At 48.9% G+C, this 22,616-nt stretch overlaps 6 protein-coding genes across 6 annotated transcripts; 3 read left to right on the forward strand and 3 right to left on the reverse strand.

Annotated features, from left to right (window-relative positions):
- Positions 1-1,233: 1,233 nt before the first annotated feature.
- On the forward strand, positions 1,234-1,730 carry T310_1362 (uncharacterized protein; the record flags this gene model as incomplete). The annotated part of the gene is made up of 4 exons (XM_013475773.1): positions 1,234-1,264; positions 1,302-1,506; positions 1,609-1,630; positions 1,695-1,730. The coding sequence occupies 4 exons, from the start codon at positions 1,234-1,236 to the stop codon at positions 1,728-1,730; spliced, it is 294 nt and encodes a 97-aa protein (XP_013331227.1).
- Positions 1,731-1,822: 92 nt separating this feature from the next.
- T310_1363 (C6 finger domain protein) lies at positions 1,823-3,717 on the reverse strand (the record flags this gene model as incomplete). The annotated part of the gene is made up of 4 exons (XM_013475774.1): positions 1,823-2,633; positions 2,684-3,198; positions 3,257-3,556; positions 3,610-3,717. 4 exons carry the CDS (start codon positions 3,715-3,717, stop codon positions 1,823-1,825), a joined length of 1,734 nt encoding a protein of 577 aa, XP_013331228.1.
- Positions 3,718-9,196: 5,479 nt separating this feature from the next.
- Positions 9,197-11,032, reverse strand: T310_1364 (beta-1,3-glucanosyltransferase; the record flags this gene model as incomplete). Its single annotated transcript, XM_013475775.1, has 5 exons — positions 9,197-9,894; positions 9,958-10,713; positions 10,770-10,795; positions 10,844-10,881; positions 10,940-11,032. The coding sequence occupies 5 exons, from the start codon at positions 11,030-11,032 to the stop codon at positions 9,197-9,199; spliced, it is 1,611 nt and encodes a 536-aa protein (XP_013331229.1).
- Positions 11,033-12,361: 1,329 nt separating this feature from the next.
- Positions 12,362-13,847, reverse strand: T310_1365 (uncharacterized protein; the record flags this gene model as incomplete). The annotated part of the gene is made up of 9 exons (XM_013475776.1): positions 12,362-12,392; positions 12,447-12,613; positions 12,650-13,058; positions 13,111-13,148; positions 13,198-13,220; positions 13,290-13,454; positions 13,516-13,601; positions 13,655-13,689; positions 13,767-13,847. 9 exons carry the CDS (start codon positions 13,845-13,847, stop codon positions 12,362-12,364), a joined length of 1,035 nt encoding a protein of 344 aa, XP_013331230.1.
- Positions 13,848-16,716: 2,869 nt separating this feature from the next.
- T310_1366 (Sulfatase domain-containing protein) lies at positions 16,717-19,558 on the forward strand (the record flags this gene model as incomplete). Its single annotated transcript, XM_013475777.1, has 3 exons — positions 16,717-16,931; positions 16,989-18,827; positions 18,880-19,558. 3 exons carry the CDS (start codon positions 16,717-16,719, stop codon positions 19,556-19,558), a joined length of 2,733 nt encoding a protein of 910 aa, XP_013331231.1.
- Positions 19,559-20,494: 936 nt separating this feature from the next.
- T310_1367 (Phosphoglycerate mutase family protein) lies at positions 20,495-21,713 on the forward strand (the record flags this gene model as incomplete). Its single annotated transcript, XM_013475778.1, has 4 exons — positions 20,495-20,714; positions 20,782-21,004; positions 21,304-21,339; positions 21,590-21,713. 4 exons carry the CDS (start codon positions 20,495-20,497, stop codon positions 21,711-21,713), a joined length of 603 nt encoding a protein of 200 aa, XP_013331232.1.
- Between the last annotated feature and the right edge of the window lie 903 nt (positions 21,714-22,616).

Here is a 22,616-nt window from a genome sequence, read left to right on the forward strand (position 1 = left end):
GTTGCTGCTGCTGCTGTATTCCACTTAATCTGCAAAGGGACCAACAATATTTCCCATCTCATCCTTGCTAGCGGCCACTGTGCTCGTATTCGCTTGTAAACTAATTATAAGCGGGCAGTTAGATTTAAAGGGGATGCAGGTCGAGAAATTGTTTTTCTTTCCTTCTATCAATTCTTCAATTCTCTCTCTCTTTTTACAATGGAAAAAAAAAGATACTCATGATGATACATATTCTCAAGAAATACAGCCAATAGAGCAGTTTATCTCACGTTTTCAGCATGTAAAAATTCTCCTGCAGAGTGTGAGTACAATATCCTACCTATTATCGTCATCCTCCCCATCTCCAAGCAGGCAAGCAAGCAAGATGCAAACAAAACTTCTTCACTCGCCGGAATGAGCCGCATCGAGGTTGCTTAAGCTCGATGCGAGCGTGATTCTATTTTCATATTTCTGAATGCTTTTGCCGTTGGGGTCAATGATTGCTTGTTTCTGTTCTGTATTCGCCGCGTGATATACTTGATAGCTGACGGTTGTTGGTGTTGATGTCTTCCTTGAGTCGTGTTGATCGTGCCTCGTGTATCGTCGTTGTCAAATCTAGTTTTCAAAGAAATCGTCTCAAGGGTGGTCAGAGATGACTTGATGAAAGAGGTATGAAAAGAAAGGGCCAGTCATACACACGAATCAATAGTGTTTTACGAGTGTGGGTAAGCTATTCACCAGCAGATCTACTTCCCGCGTAAAAAAACTTATTACCTATTAGGGAAGAATACAAATGACCTTATCTCCGCGAGTCGACGTTGGGTTCATATTTCTGTCTAACACAGCTACCCAGATAGCTTGTGCCACCTCGCTACAGAAACAAGCAGATGACGCATCACACCGACTCATCCACCAGTCCTCATTCCAATCTGCCATATTCTGCCAGGCGGTCTTGATTCCTTGCCTTTCATTCATTGGACCATCTCCTCCCATTGCTTATAAATTTTGTTCCTGACCCCTCTCCCTCTCTTTGGTATCTGGTGCCTTGTGTGAAGAGTTTTCCAAGATTGCTTCTTAGACTCAGACCTTGGTCCGTCTCTCCTACACAGTTTCCTCTACTTGTCGACAGGTCAGCATAGCATTTCCTTATTATCATTATTCTGCTTCTTGGTCACGTTCGTACGCTGACAGCAGGCTGGAAAGGACAATTACGCAGCTGCCAACCCATCATCTTCATTTCTGTCAACTACCACAATGGCCGATCAATGCAAGTCGTCTGTCCCCTGTATTCCACGTTCATGGCTAATGTATTCACTCTCCAGCTCCCTCCGAGAAGCCTTCTGCCTCTGTCGAAGCCACGGCCGTTGCCTCTCCCGACATCGACGCAGTTGCTGAAGAGATCTCCGCCTGTCTCGAAAACATGCTCGGCGCCGTCAACACCCATCGGGAGAACGTTGAAAGGATATCGGATCTGATGACGAAGAACCGGCTAATGATTGCTCCTCGGGTTCCTGGCGAGAAGCCGGAGTGAGAGGAGAATCGGGTAAGCTGCCCGAATGTTGGCATGTCCTTATCAGGAGAAAGATGCGAATCATTTCCCTGGATTCTTGGTGCTCTGCTAGAAAATAGGTTCCAATGGATGGTTTCCTTGGTATGCATACATGACTCGATGGTACTGCTCCAAAGCAAGTAGCTAGACAAAAATATTAATTTAGACTTCTAGGCATTCACATAAATTAGGTGACTATTAAATTACTTATTACAAAAAAAGTAGAAGATCCTATATCGAAGTCATCATGCAGTCCTAGGGTGAAAGTATTATATGGTATAGAGTATCAACCAGCTAGACGCCTCTCCCATGCACTGCCGAGTCAGTACACGCATTCTTAAACACCTGAAACCGAAACTTATTCCCGATATAGAGAAACAGCTCCTGGACGAACTTCTTCTCCGGCATGCCGTCCGAAAACGTGTCAAAGGCCACTCGCAGGGGGAACATGATCCGCAAGATCAGCAACCCCGGCGACGTACGCACATAGTAGTTCATGCTCCGGCAGATATCGCATGCCAGCTGGTACCGTTCATGCGGACTGAGCACCGCCACCACCAGGCCGCTGTCGTCCACCGCGGTGACGACCAGCCGCAGCGCCCAGTACAGACACATCGACAGTAAAAGCAGCTGGTCCGGATAGACCAGGTTGGGCGGCGTGACCATCTCGCCTGTCGCCAGGTTTCGACACTGGAAACGAGGGAACGTGTAGAGGTTGCCGTCCAGGTCGTTCTCGCTGGAGTGCACTGTGTCTTCGAAGACCTCACGCATGTACCCCATGGGATAGCTGCTCGCGTGGATACTTTCCCACAGCTGCAAACGGCGGTCCAGCTCCGTTGCTGTCTCCCAAAGAGCAGCTTGGCTGGACTCGATGGCTTCCGGAGTGGCGATACTGCCTCGTTTCAGGCCGGCCTTGAAATTGTCCCAGGCTGCCAAGTACGCGGGGATCTCGACGGCGATATCCAACAGGCGATGCAGTATGTCTTTCGGTGGGCCGTTCTCTGGCCAGGGGACAGTGATCCAGTCCGGGTTTGCTAAGAATGTTGGACATCTGCTGACGATGGTCGACGTCACCTGGACAATCCCGGTCAGGATGACTCCGGTTCTTGGATAATATCAGTCTTGCTCACCCAAAACAGCCGCAGGCCCACATACAACGATTTGTCCAAGCCAACTCGATGCCGATACGGTGTTCTCAGGCGCATCAGCTCGAGCCCTCCGCGCTGATGGTTCAGGAGGGCATCTTTCACGCTATGCTTGAACGCCTGATGACAAGCTGTGAGCGTCACCAAACGAGACAAGAACTGCGATGCAGTGGATGGACGCACCTCAATGATCGCGAACAAAACCACCACCGCCAACACCTCGGTCGACTTGCGTTGTTCGGGGTCATCGACCGCCTTCTGCAGCAGCTTGAGCACGCCACTGTACTGCGCATTGCCGACCGTTTCGATCTTAGGATTCTTATCGCGTTTGCTGACGAATACGAGGGCAGCTGCTTCAAACGCACTCGATAACAGCGGAGAGAAAATGCGCATTTCGGCAGCCGCTCGAATGTCAAAGCCAGTGCCATAGTAAACGGAGGACTGCGGTGAAAACGCCTCGACCAAGTCGCCCAGGAACACTTCGAGGAGGGCTTTTCCGGAACTGGGCGGCGTTGGTATCACGCTCTGTATTTGCCATCGTGAGCTATCGGGTCTCAATCATGTCGTTATCCCACTCACCCACCTGAGTCTGCTCAGCGGTAGTACCAGGTTTCATTGCCAACTTTCTCATCTGCGTCACTGCCCTGGAAGCCTGTTTCCCCTCTGATGAATTCGGCGTGGGGATGGCAGATTGACCATTGCTTGTCTTGGTGGCATCCTTTGCCTCGGTCAGCTGTTCCTCCAGCTGCTTGCATCGCTGCCGCAGCTTCTCAATGAGATCAGACTGCTCGATGAAATGGAGGTCCTTCTTGGTCGTTCCATATTCACACTCGGAGGGGGCGCCGCGGGAGCAACAAGCCCGGCATGGCTTGACCCGGTCGCACTGATGCCGTTAGGAATAGCCCTCGTTACACTGCAATTCCATCGGAGTCATACCTTCACTTTCCGTTTCTGGCAATTCAAGCAGGACAGCGTCCGCCTGAACTTCTTCCCGGTACGCGGGGGTCGTGAGGCTTCGTGATCGGATGGTTGACCGTCACCCATGGGGAATGCTGCATCATCAGCCTCGCGGTAATCTCGCTGATGTCATCGACACTGACAGGATCAATAAATAAACTTCATGACGGGTAGCAAGCGCGTGGCCTCCACGTGGCTTTTAACTACCTGATGGAGGCATTGCTGTAAGCTAATGAGTCGGATGTCGGCACTCTTCTTCGGCAATGAGACAGGTCACAGGCGCCCCGTTTGAAGAGGCGGCTCCTTCGTTGACTGTCAGATTCAGCTATCCCTGGAATCAGGGCTGCAGTCGCGCTGTAATTTGCTGGAACTTGCAGTACGGAGTAGTGCCACATGCTGGTGGGAACTTTGCCCGGGTCCGTCTTTGTCTCTATTTCGGTAGTGATCGTCTAGCGGCCAACCTCTAAAGCAGGGAATTATAAGCTAGAAAGATTCTAGAAGCATTACGAATAGACGGTTGCCTTACAAATCGGGGCGTCCACGAGTCATGGAAAGGCATGGAAGGTAACTTGGGAGCGTGGTTCGGCCCATTCATTGATTTACTCGTCTGGCAATGAACTTCAATTCAACTAAACATCCCGTTGTCATCGTCAGCTAACCCGGATTGACTTGAACACCCGTATTCTAACTGTTACACAAAGGATGGATCACAGGTTGCGCTTCGATGATCGATCAGTGTATTCAAGGAAAGATCAGCTCCTGCTCCACAGCTCTGCCAACGTCGGAAAAAAAAAACTCGCAAGGCTAACGAATAATGCAAATCAACCACATAATTCCCAAATTCGAGGTTGTCGGAGTCGGAGAGAAGGCAGTGCCGTACAAAGACGCTTTCGCCCTAACAGCAGGAAAACCTACCAATGAAATCGAGACCTGCGACAAGAGCACGAGTTTTATCCCTTGTTAACCTGCGCTAATGATAAGAAAAATGCATGCAAAGACCCGTCCGATGTCAATCAGAAGTGGGGAAGCATTGCAGTAGGTTCAAAGATTGACAGCTGCGCAACGTGCTAAGCATGAAGCAATCCTGTACAGGGTACAGAGTACTCTGCACACCGATCAAAATAACAAGCTAGTAGACCACGTTTGTCGCGAATCGCGTGGACACTAGCTTAGTGGATGATGATCCTAGGGCTGTCAAACATCGGACGATTCATGCTAGGGCTGAAGAAGGGCGGTGGGGGACTGAGTGTGCCAGGGCAAATGGCGTATAATTTGTTTATTATTGCTAAGAAGAGACTGCTGCATACGGAGTAAGCTGTACTTCCTATCAAAACTCTGCCCTCCTGATGTCCCTATCATTTCCTAATTCGGATATGGGACTTCTTTGTGATATCTGCCATGTCTTTGCGTCGTAGCGGTCGCACAGAAAAAAAAGTAAATACCGGAAAACTTTCCAAGATTCCTCTCTTGTTTGTTTAGCTTTCTGTCATTACACACAAGTACCAGCCTTGATTCTACCTAACAAGGTTGGGAAGATACTGACAGTAAACCCTGAACGTAGCAAGTAGAGAGTAAATGTAACGATTAGAAGCGACACTATACTATACAGAGTTCAACTCTGCTGTCTTTCCCAAAATTGGGTGCACATTAAAAACACATTATAGTCAACTTGCGACGGCCTGACAGGGCGTCAAGGCCCTGGATACGCCACCCGAAGAACTGACTCGTAATCCGTCATCATCCCTATAACAAGCATAATATTTGCCTTTCAGCACGCACGCACGCAACAAGATTGCTAATCCCTACCAAGGCTGTCGCCAACGACACATCCAATAACCTCGATCGGCCTTGGCAAGATCTGCGATGCGACTAACCAGGGTTCAATGATCCTTCGGCTGCAGTTGCGGTTACTTGTCACTTAGGCGCATAAATATTAATTCACCGGGTAACAATAGCCTTGTCACGTTACACAACCCCTGTTTCGTTTCTCATTCCTTGGACTTGGCTGTTTCTTTTTCGGCTGTTGTTTTTATGGCCACCATCTCTTGCACGCTGGGGTATTCCGCTATACCGCATGGCATGCATGCCGTGTAATATATGTCGCACTCCTGCATCTAGGGTTCTAGCTTGCACATGTGTCACCACACTTATGTCCTAGTAATGGATGGCTGGGATTCGTATTGTCTGATGTGATTTCACTGTTAGCCTGCATGCTGTCAATCTTATGATGTGATGGTACTGCCAGCAGTAATAGAAATTTTCCACCTGTTTAGACCTTGGCAACAGCGCGCCATTATCAAGTAACTACTAAACACACATGCCTTTCAATGAGTCGATATCTTAACAAACACTTCCTCGATAGCATCTCTTCAGTATTGTTGACAAAAAAAATGGAAAAAAAAGAAAAAGCAAAAATTGAGAAACAGAAAGTTAGAGAAGACACGATATAATCCAATTAATATCTCCCTAGAATGTGACTAATTTTATCGGAAATTGTTTCTCCCACGAGGATTTTTTTGACTAATGTCCAACACGTGATAGAAGAAGAATAAGACACCGTTTGCCCAAGAGCAGGAAAAGTGAGCCAGCATTTGAATATCTATGAGCCCATTCTCTTGACACAGCACGTGGATACCTCAAATCAGCCTAGATTACCAGATCTTAATTTCTGAAGAGTCCTCCAGCACGTGGCATAACTGCAGACCACACTACAAAGTCATATCATCATACTCAGAGTTGATTCCACCTCGACATGACTGCATTCTCGATCATTACCAGTTACCTAGATGACAGATCGTTATGACTCGTAGAAGAATATGACACCAAAAAGAAATTTCGATTCAGTCCCGATGTGTATATAGCTCCGATGCGTGTCTCCCTTCTCTTAATTCTTTTGGATCGATCGATTCTTCTCAAAGGTTTTGTTTTCAAGAGGCTAGTGTACTTTACAGACCAACAAAACTGTGACCAGAATTCTTGATCAAAAACTGTCGACAAGCAACTGGGAAGACGTCAAGGAAAGAAAAGTTCCTGTTTCCTCATCTACACTATATCTATTACGTCTGCAAAGTGGAATATAGCCACAAAGCGCAGCGAGTTCCGTACAGAATTATCCATCAGCGTACTGAGACTCTCATCTTTCAATAGAACGGAAAAAAAAATCACAACCGCATCGAGCCTGTAACCGTCTCAGGACTAGCCCTGCTTCTCCCTGGATCGATCTATATTAGCTGACTCGCTCCGGAACTTCTGTGTATGGATATCCTCTTTTATTTTCTTTTCTCTTAGTTTTTATTTCGCCAAACCCGTAATAGTAAGATCTCGCTGACATCTTTCATACTCGACAGTCTACATGAAAAATGTGCCGCCAAAGGATTGTATACTACGACAAATGCGGTTGCAAGTACCATTATCCTGTGAAGACTTGTCCTGAGTTTGATAACGGTCGGACAAGATGTCAAGTGGATAACATCGAGGTGCACGTGAATGGGCGTTGTCCAAACTGCCTGGAAGAGGAGAGAGAGAGAGAGAGGAGCAAGCAATCCAGCAGGAGAAAAGCAACGATAGTCGTTAATCTGCTCTGCTGCCACTGCTACGACTCCTCCAGCGGCCTACTATGAGTTGATTTATCTGAGGATGCGAGAGTGAACGTGAGGCTGAAACTGTATGAGTCTAGATGTCTATGTGTATACAGACTTTTAATCAAACTATTTTTCCATGAACACGATACGAACAGTGCTGTGTACTCTACAACCAGCATGCTAAGCCAATGACAGATGCGGTAACTATGGTTGAGAATGACTCTAAGTGTACTCGAGTAAACGATGACTCTATACATGTCACAGCATCCATCTAGCTCTGTCTCCGCTCGAGTTTAGCTCTGATTGAGAACAGAGGCGTTACAGTCAGAGTCCTGATAGCAAGCAAGAGTTTTGACCTAAAAAGGCTCAACCCACTTAAAGGACTGTAGTCTGCACCGTCGCAAGCTGTCTTAAAACAATACTTTTGCTTGTCCGCATAGCTGAACAATGTTTACAACATTCCACGAAAGAGAAAAGGATCCAAAACTCGAAAGCAACATGACGGCTGTATGAGTCACGGGCGTAGATGGTATCGCCGAGACGACATGAGAAACGAATTATAAAACAAATGAGAATACAGCAGAAAACAGAGCACAGAGTGTTGTAGGAGATAGATGAGGAGGTACTCCGAAGCTCCTCTAGGGAAGACAACCTGACAGGAAGTGCCATCTCGACGATATGGAGTACGATTCCAAGCTCTGTCTTCTGATCTGTAATCACATAGTACCTAAGGACACCCGATAATTTCCTCGCGATTCTGCAGTAACCATAACCAGGTAAATATCCCATCACAAGTCCAGGCAGTACACCTCAAGGAGCGAAGAACTAAAGACAAAAAAAGAACAGAGATCATCCTTCCACATGGATATGTAATGGCAAGATACAGCGCACCACTCCAATTACGTCTTCTTGTTTATCAATATTGTTAAAGAATAAGATGATAAAGAGACTCTTCGATTATGATTCCTATCTTATCTCACTTTGGCGAAAAACGTTCAGTTATGGCTGTTCCTGTCTGCATGGTTGTCCTCTTCCAGGCCAGGATTAATAATAAGCGTTCACTATGATAGATGATATTTTATCTTGCCACGAGGTTACCCAGACAGGCAAGTCGATAGTAATTAGACACCTGAGGCATCCGCCATACACAAGTCGTGGCCAAACCGCCAAGCCTTGGTAGCAGGCACGCAGTACAAAAAGAGACAAACGAAAAAAAGCCCGCTCCGCGCCTCGAACCCCCACCCCATCCCCAACACCCATCTCCTCCAAAAAACATCCTACCTCAAAATCAGCCCAGTAAACGATGAAAAAAAAACTGGTAGCTTCTCTTTGATTGAGCGTGTCATCCTTAGTGCAGGGGCCATGCTAATCTTCTCTGTATCGTTTCAAATTGACCAGATGCCCGAAGGCAGTTGAGGAGGTTTGAAATGATTTATAAGGAGTCCTGCGCGGGAGCTAGAAAATAAAAAGGGCAGAATGGAGGCGGGGATGCTGATGATTGGTTGGTTTGGTTGGGCGGTGGCGGTGGCGGAACATCGAATCTACAGAGTATGGAGTAACTTGGATTGTTCGGTTTATGCGCAGATACCTTAGGAACCAAAGACCTAGAAATTATTATTATCTCCCATTAATATTTATTGATTATAGGAAGACGGCAGCTTTTCTCTTCTTTCTTTGTTTTCTTTGTATCAGGTCTTGCATTTAGTTAAGTTAGATGCTTCCATGTCATTGACTGAGGGGATGGGCGCACGGTTTAAAAATATTTACTGCTGTTTGGCCCAGGGGTGGCTAGAAATAAACTGAGCGAGTCACCTACTGCCATATCACCAGATTATGTTCAGCTATTACCTGCTCTACTATTGCATGGGATCTGAAAGCGTAGTACTATATTACACGAACAAATTGTCGAAATGGGAGGCAAGAATTGATGCCACAGCCGAAAGAAAAAAAGAAGGATGACAATCGGCTACTCGAGTGTCTGTCGTCTACAGCAGCGCCATCAGCAAACCTGCTCCCACTGCAGACACCGAATACAACCCCACTTGCACCGCGTCCGACACGCCAAACGTCTGCCAGGCCACTCGGCCCGGTGCAGCACCCTTGGACGTCGCTCCGCCCGAACTGCCACCCGTCGCGGCAGCCGACGCGGACGCAGCGGCGCTGCTGGCGGACTTGAGCAGCTGGACGCAGCTTCCCGTCGGAGAGGCGGAACTCTGTCTCGTGGCGGAACCGCTGAAGTCGCACGCGGACGCCCCGTTGCCCTTGCTGCTCTGCTCCTGATAGTAGGCGTTGAGCGCGTAGGCCAGTCGTGCGGACGCGTCGCACCCCGAATACTCCCCGTACACGCCGGTTGTTCCGTTGGCGTTGATGCTCTCGCAGGCTGTCTGCGACAGGCCGCAGACGACGCCCAGCAATTCGCCCACGTCCTCATCGGCTAGGTTGGCCTTGGGCACGCACTCCAGCGTTGACGACATACAGTTGCACAGCTCCAGGTCCGGAGTTGGCGGCAGATTCGTGGCTGCCGCCCACGACGCGTTCTGCGTCGGACAGGGCAGGTTGGCGGTATTGCTGGGCTTGTAGTCGGCCATGTTTGTGAGACTGGGGCTGATCTTGGCCATCTGGCTCGAATATGCCGTGAAATCCGGCAGTTTACTGACACTTGAGCCGCTGACAGTGACGAGACCTATAGGTAGACGGATTTAGCCTGATTTCGACCAAAGCAAAACTGCCAAACCAGGCTTCTTACCATAGTCGTTGGTGTCCTGGAAATACATGTAGACAATTCCTCCCGACCAGACCCCCGTCATCTGGGGGCCGAACAGCACCGGCACGTCAGTGAACTCCCGTGGCCGCACGGTGTTGCAGCCATACTCGGAGAAGAAGACGGGGATATCGAACTTGGAGAAATCCTTGGTCCGATCGGCATAGCCCGACTGTTCAAAGGTGGAATTGCCACACCATTCGTAGATGTTGAGGCCCCAAAAATCGGCCCGCTCGTCGTCACTGCCGCAGTCAAAGTAGGCTGAGACCTGCTCGCGAATCCAAGCGTCGTCGTCGGCGGCATAGCCCACCGGGATCGCGCGATAGTTCTTCTGCTTGATGTAGGCCTTCATGTCCCGGATGGCGGCCTTGACAAAGGGACTGGCGCCGGTCGTGAGGTTGCTGTTGGTCACCTCATTACCAGCAAAGAAGCCCAGCACGTTGGTGTAGTTGGCCAGGGCGTCGATGACAGACGTGTACCGGTTGTACAGATCGGTGTCCCAGACGGGCGAGTCGCGATTGATCGACTGCGAGGGTTGCGAGAGATCGGCAATCAGGTAGATACCGGCATCTGCAAGCATGCTCATGCACTCGCTGTGGTCCTGGTCGGGATTGATGGAGTAGACGCGCACGACATTGGTTCTCAGTTCTTTCAGCAGAGGGATATCGCGCTGGCAGCCCGCAGGATCGGTCAGCGGATCGACGTAGGTGGTGTCAGAGCTGGTGTTGTTGGTGTCGGAGGCTAGATGATCTTGTGAGTAATCGAAAAAGCACAAATGATTAATTAGGTCGATCTACCTTGATACGCGACTCCCTGGATGAAGCTGGGAGAATATTAGCGATAGACCATATACAGCAGGAGTCGCACTGACAATTCGGTTCCATTCGTCTTGTAGAAGAAGTGAGAGCCCTGCCGTGTTGTCAGACAGGATCCAAGTTAAGTTACTCTTGGGAGGCTGCCTGCCTACCTTGATCACAATGGGGTCGACATCGGTGGCATACGAGCCAGCAAACAGGCTGCAGGCCGCGACGAGCGACGCAGCCCACTGGACAGCCTTCATGACTGCAGAAAACGAGCGGAAGGGTAAATATGATCGTAATCTAATTCAAATAGCAGTGCCTGCAAAAGAACGAGAAAGAAGTTGGAAAGGAAAAGGACTGCATTGCAACGGGGTCATGACTCGTTGGCGGAAATGCCAGGACATTTATTTATGCCGACCGGCTATGACTGGGAAAACGGCCAATTGACCTGCTGGATAAGTTGTTGGGTGGCATCGCGGTCACACAGGCTGAATGCGATGGCGGCCAGCAGTTGGAGGGCAATCCCTGTTAGGCTGCGATCAATAGTCAGTCGGCGGTTGACCTATTTCGGGAGCAAGGCTGGTTCGAGGATGCTGCCCGGCAGTCTGGGGCGAAACACGCTATCGATCGAGGGCCTTTTAGGCGAGCTGGTGAATCGGAGAGCCGCCGGAAAGCAGCGATACGCCGCTCGCCTGCAGATGGCGGGGCGATTGGGCTGTTCTGCGACAGCTGCCATCGGGATTGCCGGCATGACTGTTCCCCAGACCAGGGCACAGCCTCGACAACGAGTCACCAGCTGTCCAGATATCAATTCGATGCCACTTCAAGCAGAGCATTATTATTGTTCTGTGGTGATTGTAGCCCAGTTCTGCCTCAGACTGACCTATTTCGGTAGTGATAACACAACAACAGAGCTAGTGCGCACCGATTGGGAAGTCAACTTGATCGGTCTTCAGGCCGACCGCCGTTAGTCCAGCTCCAAAGGATGTTACCCTACTATCTGCTGAGCTTGGTTAGATTCTGTTTCTTCGGCGTATCTAAGCTCATCTGTGACATCACTAATCCGTTTTTTTATCTGGCCATATTCACACCTGGTCTCTTCCTCGCCTTTAATTTATCTTGGACGCAGTTTTTATCTGATACCAGTCAGACGACAGAGACGTCTTCCAGAACTATGTGTATTGATATTCTCCTAAGTAAGAGCTTGGACTATGACCTTATCGTGACCTCGATTTGTATCTTGATATCGAACAACAAAAAAGAAAGGTCAGTCGAGGCATAGTGAAACCGAAACCAGATCTCTGCGAGTGTCATTTCATTTCTTTTCTTTTTCATTTCTTTCCTTTTTCTCGTCTTCCTTTATTTTCTCTCTATTTTTTTTTGTTAGTAGACACTGGGTATGGTAATATTCATTAGAGAGATTCAAAAACAAAATCCCCAACATGGAGACCACAACAAAGGACTTTTCCTACCTTTCTTACCATTTCTGGATGACTGACAGAATGGTAGCGTTGAGAATCGCCGGTCCTCCCGAGGGTAAGCATTGCACTCGCAGTTGTCCACTTACAGAGAGTCGAGTACAATGCGGCTCACTCGGGCTTTCGACCATACACGACATAGCTAGCAAACAGTTAGCTAGATGGCAGAGTAGAAAGGGTAAATAAAACAACTCACAAGTCAACCAATGCGTGGATATTGGGATTTTTTAAATCGTTGCTGGCACCAGCTGCCAGCACTGTCACTTCCTCGGGCTGCCACGATTCAAATCTCGTCAGTACCGCCATGGCAGCTGCCTCGAACCCCTCCGAGGCGGATACGCCAGCCCAGGTCCCAATTTCCTTCTGATCTGAAGTTAGTCACCGTTAGAGGCAAAATACCTCAGTACCATCGCATACGTAGTATGGATCTTTGGGCCAGGGTCCCAGTGGCACCCGATATTTCTGAACATGGATATCCACAAAACCTGCCTCACGGAACCATTCTTCCAGGTGCGGGCCTGGTCTGGTGGGATACCCTGCTTTCTCAAACGCATTTATGACCTCTGTGTAATACTTCTCAATTGCTGTGCCTTTAATGCTTCCATCCTCGGACCTTATCTGGGCGTCCCAGTCCTGAAACTCTACCCAGCCTCCCGGCTTGGTACAATTGAAACACTGCTTCAACAACTTCCGGAAATCCTTGATAGAGTAGCATAGGTAGCGCGCATGGATGAAGTCGAATGGAGTATTCTCATATGCCCATTCGGCTTCAATATCATCAACGAGAAATTTCAGATTGGGCGGGACCCTGCAGGAGCATTCCTTAATACTTGTTCGACAGAGAAGGGATTTTCACTAACATCGTTGGCTGAATAGGACTTAGATCGTTACCGATGACCTGGGATATCTTAGCCAGATGCTGAATCTGCGGTATGAGGGACACCTACCTCTGCAGAGGGATACTGATCGGCTACAACATGGGTGAGTCTCTGGATGTTGCAGGAGTTTAGTCAACTTCGAGTCCAGTTAAATGGCTTACCAAAATCAATTGCCCATATTCCAGTTCCAGTCGCAAGGTCAAGCACTCTCTGCGGTGCCGGGCCAATAGGTGCAAGAAACAACTTTCCCCCCATCATCTTTACTGTCAGCTCGTGCGCCAGGTCCAGGCGCTCATTCTCCTTCTCATCATTCGGTAAGAGGTAACCTTCCAGCAGAAATTAGCGAGACTGCAGAAGTTTTGGCACTCCCTAAGGAGTGGCCCTTACTGCCATCACGGTAAGCATGGTAGCGCCTGCCATTCTCATGCCGGTAATTGAGCACAGAAGAGGTCAAGGAGGCGCTATAGGTAGAGCTGACAGATATCAGTCGTATAATCACGGTAAAGGTCGAAAAAGTGTCACCAACAGCTCGTTCCCATAGGCAGAATCATTTGCAGTAGCCTGAAATCGATTCATTAGAGTCATGACCAGCATGCCAAGGAATGGAAACTCTTGCGGCTTTTTTTTTTGTGACGAACCTGATCATCCACTTCGATGGCAGTTTGAATATGATGATCATTCTGTGATGCAGGGTTGTTTCGTGCTGGAGATTCTGCCATTGCTAAAGATGAGTTTCGATGATAGTACAAAAAAAATGACACAGGAGGGAGATCTCACTGAGTGGGACGTGAAAGTGCCATGCGAATATGGCTCTTAGAGAAGAACGCTCTGGAATCGAGTTGCTGCTTTTTATAACCAACATGCCTTGCCTTTTTACCTTTAGCCGGACGCCAATCAGATCCCTGTCAACATCATCGCTATGATTCGTTGACTACCCCCTGTGATCTCAGAAGGTTGTGATCGAGTTATCGAAACTGCATTAGTGGCACGCCAAGGGAAAATATTAACATATGATGATGCACAGACCCGAAAAATAGAAGTTTGAAGAAATTTCTTTCCTCATTCTAGCCAACCCATCTCCGACTGTAAATGAGGTAATGGGCAACGGATACGGTGCCGCACTGGAAGACCAGACAGGAAGGTGGTTAGCTGTCGCATGTCGCTGTCAATCGTACCTTCCTCGTGGAAGAGCGACCCCGCAATCATGGAACCCCATGTTGTGTGGCCCTCGTCGATGATGATAAAACGATATCGGATTTTCTGGAAACCCTGTGCCTTGACGGAAGAGATGCTATCCAGATGCCGCGAAAGGAGGGACTGGCAAGCTATTCGAGATAATTCGATTAGTATTATCAGGTTCTAGGAGTTCTGGAAACAACGATCTTACCATGAAGCAGCAAGTGGTCCCATAGAACAAAAATAATGTATTCATCCAAATTATAAAGGCTTAGTGGAATGAAGCGTCATCTGAAGCAAGCTTGAATTGTGGGAGAAAGGAGGCATGCTCAGGTGCCTATATAGAGCCCTAGCCCCGTGCCCTAAGCCCTGGGTCTAATTGCCGACTCTTTCTGTTGGGGTACATAGAACGTGAGAGGCCGAGTTCTGAATTAATAGTTGCTTTTTAAACTTCATCTGCTTCACTACCTAAATAGAAAACGTAGATTCTCGTGGGCCAGCAGGGATCCAAGAAGCCGCGAGTTTCACAATTAAAATATCATCACACACCTCCCTTCCGTCCCAAGTAGATCTTTTACTCTATCATTCCCAATCCCAAGAAATGCTCAATTGACTGCACAGCCTCCACCATGCCCAAAGCAATAACACTGCCATGGCTGTACTACAAGAGAAAGGTGCAGATAACGTCTTGCGTACAAAATAATAATAATAATGCCAACTGTTAATTGTTCAAATCGGAACAGGCTACCCTGACTCGATAAGAAATGGAGAATGCTCCAGTGCCACAATTTGGTGCCCGGTGTTGGTCGGGAGATATTATTCGCTGGGCAACCTTAAATACGAGCCTCAATCTGCTTCGACTGAACCTCAAAATTATCAGGACTAAAGTCCCAGGTTTGTGGGGGAAAGAATCTTGGTACAGAGTACAAGAGTGTGAAAGGGAAGTGACGTTGCTGGAGACAAACACGACCATTATTATTGGTATCACGGGAGCAAACAAAATAGGGAGAACAGAGTACAAACACAGTTCAAACATGCGCAACACCACAGTTTTTATGCTAGCCATACATATCGTAGGACAGAGATCTTGACGAACATGCTGATCGTCTTCTCAGCTGCGGCTGATAATCAGGCGAGCCATCTGTCCGCACACCATTGTAATTCATTTAAGGTGGGCGATATCCAAACGCATGTGGAGTTTCAGGGTCCAGTTGGCCGAGGGCACCAATGAGCGAGCGAGGGACCGTCCGCTCCCCACATGGCTTGGCAGCCGCCGTGGTCCAGATCCAAGCCCTGTGGACTGCCCCACACCACAGCGACCCAATCATCTGCCGTGGAGAATTGTTAGAAGGTGAGCACGCGAGCATGCTGGACCCTGAGGTTTCAGAGTCATACTCGGTACGGAGTACATGCACACCATCGGGAGTGAAAAAAAAAAATTGAAAAAAGAAATTCGATGTAAAATTCAGCATTTAAAATCAAATCTCTTAAAATCTAGCGTGTATAAACAGCGGTTTATAAACAGAAACTACTCCGTAATCACTTCCTCTTTAACTCCTCGGGTTCTATTTCTGGCGAGGCTGGATTCGACCCTGGCCAAACTGGGGCTATGAACCAACAATAATCTATGGCAGTGCTTCCGTGGCAGGAGAGGACGTTTCAACATCTTTAATCGCGCACCATTGGACTACCGTTGGATTCCCGTTACTTTTTCATTTTTTGCAGGATGTGAAGCCTTAGCTGTTCATAAACGGTTTTTTTTCCAAAAATCTGGTTGGTCCCGTATGGTCTTATGGCACCGCCCCGGCCGACCCAAACGCCCAATCTGCATTCGATCAATTACCCGGTAATAATGTGATCATTATCCGCTGTGGAGTGGGGGTTGTTCCTGGCGGTGCTACCTCCGCTTTGGGAAGTTGGGCGCTCAGCGGTACCTGTTCAGGGTCCAGCTCCGGTGCGGCTCCAGTAAATGTCGCTCTTGATGTGACATTCCCCGGATTATTCGTCCCCTTCCCACGTCCTCGTGTCCTTCCCTACATTATTGTTAGCCCCCATCCCTCTCCTAGTGGTATGTTCTCTGGTCTCTTATACCCTCTCTTCCTGTCTTTTTCTCTCTTTCATTCTTTCTGCTTGAATACCTAGCTATCCAATGGCTTCTTGCTTATAGTCTCTCGGTCAGACCTTTCGAGGACTCCTTTCGGTGAGAAAAGGGTCTTCGACTTCTTCCAGTTTACAGCCAAAGGTAAACCCTGATTTATGGGGTAGGGTGGGTCATACAGTCACCTGGAATGTGATATATCCAGGGCTGGAATGTGCAGCATTTCCTCGTGACAGAATCCATCCGGAGTCCTATCTTGCTCATGCCGTGGCCTGGTTGAAATCGTCTTGGATTGCTTTCACTCCCGAGCCATCATGCTCGCAGCGGCCTTCAATCGCAAATTTCTCTACGCCCTGACGGTCGTTGCGCTCCTCTGTGCAAAACTCCTCCATGTCTTCTCCCATCTGCCTAGTACCGCCATTCCGCTCTTTGTGCTCTATTTTCCGACTTTCTTTACTCCCGACGTCATTGTCGTCGTCACCTCGCGGCTCCTCTTTCAGCGGTCGTTGATTGTGTCGTTTTTAATATGGTATGATCACCAGTCCCAAATTCAATACACCTGCATCTGACAGTGGCTGGTGCCCAGTCTCCTCATCACCTTTGGTTCCGCGGCCCAGGTGGGCCTCTTCATCGAAACAGGCGGCGAGCTGCGATGGTCGATGCTGATGAAGGTATTTCGGGAACCGCAAGGCTTCTTCGGCATGCTCTTGACTGGCCTGTTGCCTACATCCTGCTTCATCGCCGTGTTGGCCTTCTTCGCTTATCTGCTCACCCCATCCTTGTATAATTCGGTTGGCCGTATGATCGACGCGTGTCTTGTCACGATTTTCCCACGATGTTTTCGACCGGCCAGACAATCGCCTGGAGAGTATAGACTCGTGAGTATGGAAGAAGGAGATGAGGAGGAGAAAACACCAGAAGAGTCGGGGATTGTCACCAAAATCACTTGGGCGAGAGTCAAATTGGCTACCGTCGTTGGAGTGCTGCTGGTGCTCCATCTCGTGCGACCCCGGAAGCCGTTCGATCACATGACAACCACGCTGCCCTTCACCATACTCGATGCTATTTTTCAATCTCGCAGTCCCATGTGCGATCCGTCTCCATGGGACGGTCCCAAGCGGTTTCCTTATCAGGATCTGATTCGGGACGACCTGTGGGTTCCGCCAACAGAAGACGGGAAACGAGGATGGAAGCCCGGTTCGCCATGGTGGGAGGTGATCAGAGAACGGCCGTCCTGGCTGCCTCCAGAACCGATGCCGGGCTTTGCCAAATGGTACCGGGGATCTAGTTTCCAGCTGCCTCCTGATCAGAAGCCAGGTCAACCTCCTCCTTTTCCTACTTCCCATCCTGGACGTCACTTCCATCCACCGCCACATGAGCATCCACCGGACGAACATGGGTCGCATGGACACCATAATGAGCACCATGTGTCGTATGAAAATCACCCCCCTGGCTATGACGGTGTGCTGGACCCTCTGAAAATCAGCAACGCGGACGAACCGCTAGTGAAGGAACTACAGGACATGCTCCATCAGAAGCAGGGAATGCCAGAGATCAGACATGTCATCATCATGAGCCTGGAGTCAACGAGGAAGGATGTTTTCCCCCTCGTCAAGGACGACAGTCTCTACCGCCAGCTTCAGCAGTCCTGGCGAAAATATGAAAAACGCGATGACTCCAAAAGAGCCGATTTATCACAGTTATCCGTCAACGCAGAGATCGTGACTGGCCAAGATGCTGGCTTTGGCAGACAGATCAACACCACCCATGGCGGCCTCAACGTGATGGGCGCAGTCACCAGCAGCACGTTCACCCTCAAGTCCCTTCTCTCGTCGCACTGTGGCGTCAACCCTCTCCCAGTCGACTTTCTCGAGGAAGTCGAGACCGAAATCTACCAACCGTGTCTGCCTCAGATTTTAAAGGTTCTGAACGCACAGAACCGGTCGGATTCCACATCATCCTGGAGACAGGCTCCCTGGCGGAGCGTCTTCATGCAGGCTTCGAGCAGCGCGATGGATCGCCAGATGCAGCTGATGGAGCAAATGGGCTTCGACAAGGTGATTGACCGCGAGGTCCTCCGGAACGCCAGCTCTGAGTTCCACGTGACAGGTCCCGAACTCAACTACTTCGGATATTCCGAGCGGACGTTACGACCGTATATACGCAAAGCCATTGTGGATGCAGAGGAGAAAGGAGACAGGCTGTTCCTGTCGCATCTCACCTCCTCGACTCACCACCCCTGGGCGACGCCGGAGGAGTTTGGAGAGCAGGAGAATTACTGGGGAGATAGTCGAGCGGGCGACTCGCCGTGGAATCGATATCTCAACACCATCAAATTTGCTGATCAGTGGGTGGGAGAGGTATTGCAGCTCCTCCAAGAGCTGGGGGTAGCTGAGAAGACCTTGCTGGTGATACTTGGTGATCAGTATGTTATTCCTTTCTCGATTTTTTTTTCCCCCTTCTCTCTACCTTGCCAGGGATATGCAGACTGACGATGGCAGCGGCTTCTCGTTCGGCGACGAGAAGTCCTCGATGACAACCACCTACGCCAATCCGCACATTTCATCCTTTTCCATTCCCCTCGTCTTCTACCATCCTCTACTCCCGCGCATGTCTCTCAACGCGACAGTGACACCTCTATCCGTCCTCCCCACGATTCTTGACTTGCTAAACTCAACAAACTCGCTCGACTCCGCTGCGAGTTCTGTCGTCAAAGATTTAATTCCTGAATACGAGGGCCAGTCACTGATCCGCCCTTTCATCGCCCACCGCGACGGGCGTCAGGCCTGGAACTTCGGCGTCGTCAATCCCGGCGGGACACATCTCTCACTGACCTCCGCCGCGTACCCTTCCTACCGGTACGTGCTTCCGATCTGCGAACCAGCGCCCTTCAGCTTCTCGCATCTGAGCCTCGATCCGAACGAAGCCGTCCCCATTCAAGACTGGGAAGGCGGCAAGAAGATAGCGATGAAAGTGCGACTACGATACGGTGAGGAGGCTGCCCGCTGGGTGCGCAAGGCGGACAACATCGGGCGCTGGTACGTGTGGGAGGCGCGACGGCGGTGGGGGTATTGGAGTGGCAGCCGCCAGGAAGACCGCGGCATCGGACACAGGGAAGATGGCGTGCTGAAGCATGACCGTTGGTGGATTCCATAGCCATTTGAATCTCGACGGAGCGGCGTTCGGAGTTTCTGGATGCAGACTTTACTGAATGTATCTATCTCTGTACCACACCTTTTTTTTTGGTCTTGTACAGAGTGGTTATCTCCGCGGAATGCACTGTACATACATAATTTTGCATAGGGTTCATAGACCGGGAAAACATGCATTTCACATCTCACGAGGGATAAGTAGGGGGTGTTTTATATTTTCCTCTGTACATAGTGTAAAAACACAACGTATGTGCTCCAAAATCTAATCCCCACGGAACAGAATATGGAGATTATTATTGCTTCAGCCACATTCAAGTTGGATACGCCTATAAAACATTGGATCAGTCACCTAATAGTTGCTGTCATCGCCCAGTAATCCTTTGAATACCCGAGATTTCCTGATTTAGAAATTTGTTTGAGCATCGTTCCGAGATATCCACATGGAGCTCCTCTCATTGGCCATCAGATTGGAGAACGTGGGGGACTCGACTGGCGGGAAGATCGACAGAATCCATGCGACAGCCAAATCAAATCAAGCATTTTGATCTCTATCATGGACGGGACAACTTACAAGCGATGCTTTTCTTATCGCCCCCAAAATCTAATCTAGCCGTCCTTTTCTTACCTAGACTGCTTATTATTACTCCGCCCGGCGATGCAACGTCACCATGTCATTCGCGACTCTCCCGTTGGCCGATCTGGGGACTTGCTCCTGATCGTCATTGTCAGAGTGGGGATAATATGTCGCATTATGTATAGGGTTCAGAAAAGCGCAAATTCAAATGACTGATCGTCGAAGTGCAAATCATAGACCCAGTTATATATATAGCAGGTACCGGATCCAGTCTTGTTCTCTCTATTCCTTCGTTCCTGTCTTGTCCCCTCTGTTGTTCCAGTTTATGCAATCTGATTAGTATAAAATCGAATTGACATTTACACAATGAAGGTCTCCTCCCTGGCCCTGCTGTCCCTCTTCTTGTGGACCACGTCGGCCTCCGCCGCTGCTACTGTCTACCTCATCCGCCATGGAGAGAAGCCCTCCAACGGCAGCACCGGGCTGAGCGCCCAGGGTGAGCAGCGCGCGCAGTGTCTGCGGAACGTGTTTGGCGCCAAGTCATCATATGACATTGGCTATATCATGGCGCAGACGCCCAAGTCTGGTACATACAATCTCTCTACTCTCTCTCGACGGAAATAAACCGGCTCTTGGCTGATGATTCATCATAGATGGCAAACAGGACCGTCCCTACGAGACCGTCGAACCTCTGGCTCAGGACCTCGGCCTGAAGATCGACACTTCGTGTGACCGCGACGATCCGAAATGCGTCAAAAAAGTCGTCGACAACTACTCTGGGCCGGGAAATATCCTCATCTGCTGGGAGCATGATGCCCTGACGGATATTGTTAAGAAACTGGGTGACAAGAATCCGCCAAGTTATCCTTCTGATCGGTAAGGAAAACTAGCCACCAACCGTCAATCATTATCCGGTCATGGGAACGGAGATTTTGAGCTCATGCTAATAACGTCATTTTCTCGGCTCATAGTTTCGACCTCATCTGGACGGATCCTTCCCCGTATAACAATATCACCTCTATCACGAGCGAAAACTGTCCTGGCCTGGACGATTAGATCCCTCCGATTGAATATGATCGTATCCGGTCGTGTTGGATTTCGATGGAGATGGATGCGGTTGATAATCGACCAGAGAAACGATATATATATATACTCGACATGACTCACAGCTATAGGCCTGCATTGGGAGGCCAGTTTTCTGGGACCAGATGGTATGTAGTATGTACTGTACATACAGTCAAGAGGTTGGTAGTACTGTACATAAATTGAAGTCAATGACAAGACCTACCGGCAGAGAATGGAGAGAAGAACTGGGTCAAGAAACAGAAACATAGTAGACGCTTCTTGGGTCCTTTTCAACGGCAAGGAGGACTTGGAGTCATATGGCAGAACGCACGTCATTCCGCTGGCTAGAAGTTATTTCTGATTATTTTACAAGGGAGAATATGGGATCTTCTATAGTATAGGCGTAACTACAGCCAACCCATGCTCAGGGCCTCTCTATCCAACTAACTACAGTGCTGTTAGGATGAGAAATGACCTTCTCTCAAGGGAGGAATCATCCTCAGAACCATACTACCAATAGTCTCTATCAATATATGCCCTCCACGAGGCCTCAAAAATTTGTTCGAGACAAAATATCGTATACCTCCCATAACCCAAGGGTAAACAGTAGTTCGAACCTGCTCGTAATCGACAGCTTCATGATTAATTCTTTATATAAATAGCATAGGTAGGATAGCAAGGAGTCGACGACATTCGTTGTTATTATTACATCTGTCCAGAGTATTGCTGGCTGGTTTGATTTTTTTTTTCGATTTTTCACAACAGGATGGCGTTCGGAGTTATTCTTTCCCCCCTTTGATTCTCATTGATAGGTTTTGTCCATGGACGGTTGTCTCCATAGGTAGAGGGGAGTTGTCAGTGTTTGTCGGAAAGAGCCTAGACCGCACTCGACAAGTCACGTTTTCTGGATCGCATCACGGCTGCCAGGAACAAAGGAGCTGCGATACTCTGACATCGTGCTGGAGGAAGATCGAATTCGTCATTCGTCGTCTGTGGCATTCGCAGGAGGAATTTTCATATGAGACGGATTGTCCCTCCATAACCAGCAAGGATCCATTGTCGTGACGTAAGCTCGATTCCTGACTCGTCTCCATTTCTGTCCTCTTCTCCCACGTATTCTCCGTCATATAAGTCGTTTTTTGCTCGTTGAATCTGTACAGAAATAGGCAACTCGATTGGTAAGGTCATTCATCTCTCTGTGAATAAATAAATAATGCGATACTTTGATGTGGTACAGATATAGGAACGATTCACGCACTCATAACGGTTTTCCCTACAGTCTATCTTTTCGACTCTCAGAACAGGCATTCTCTCTCATTATCGCATATACTAAAGACGATGCCATGCAAAGCAAGATCAATAACAGCTCGCTAATCAATCCAATATGATTGGCTGGCTGTTTTTTCATCCGGCGCTCCGACAA

This window comes from Rasamsonia emersonii (assembly GCF_000968595.1).
Source record: "Rasamsonia emersonii CBS 393.64 chromosome Unknown ctg1118621759986, whole genome shotgun sequence".
Lineage (NCBI taxonomy): Eukaryota > Fungi > Ascomycota > Eurotiomycetes > Eurotiales > Trichocomaceae > Rasamsonia > Rasamsonia emersonii.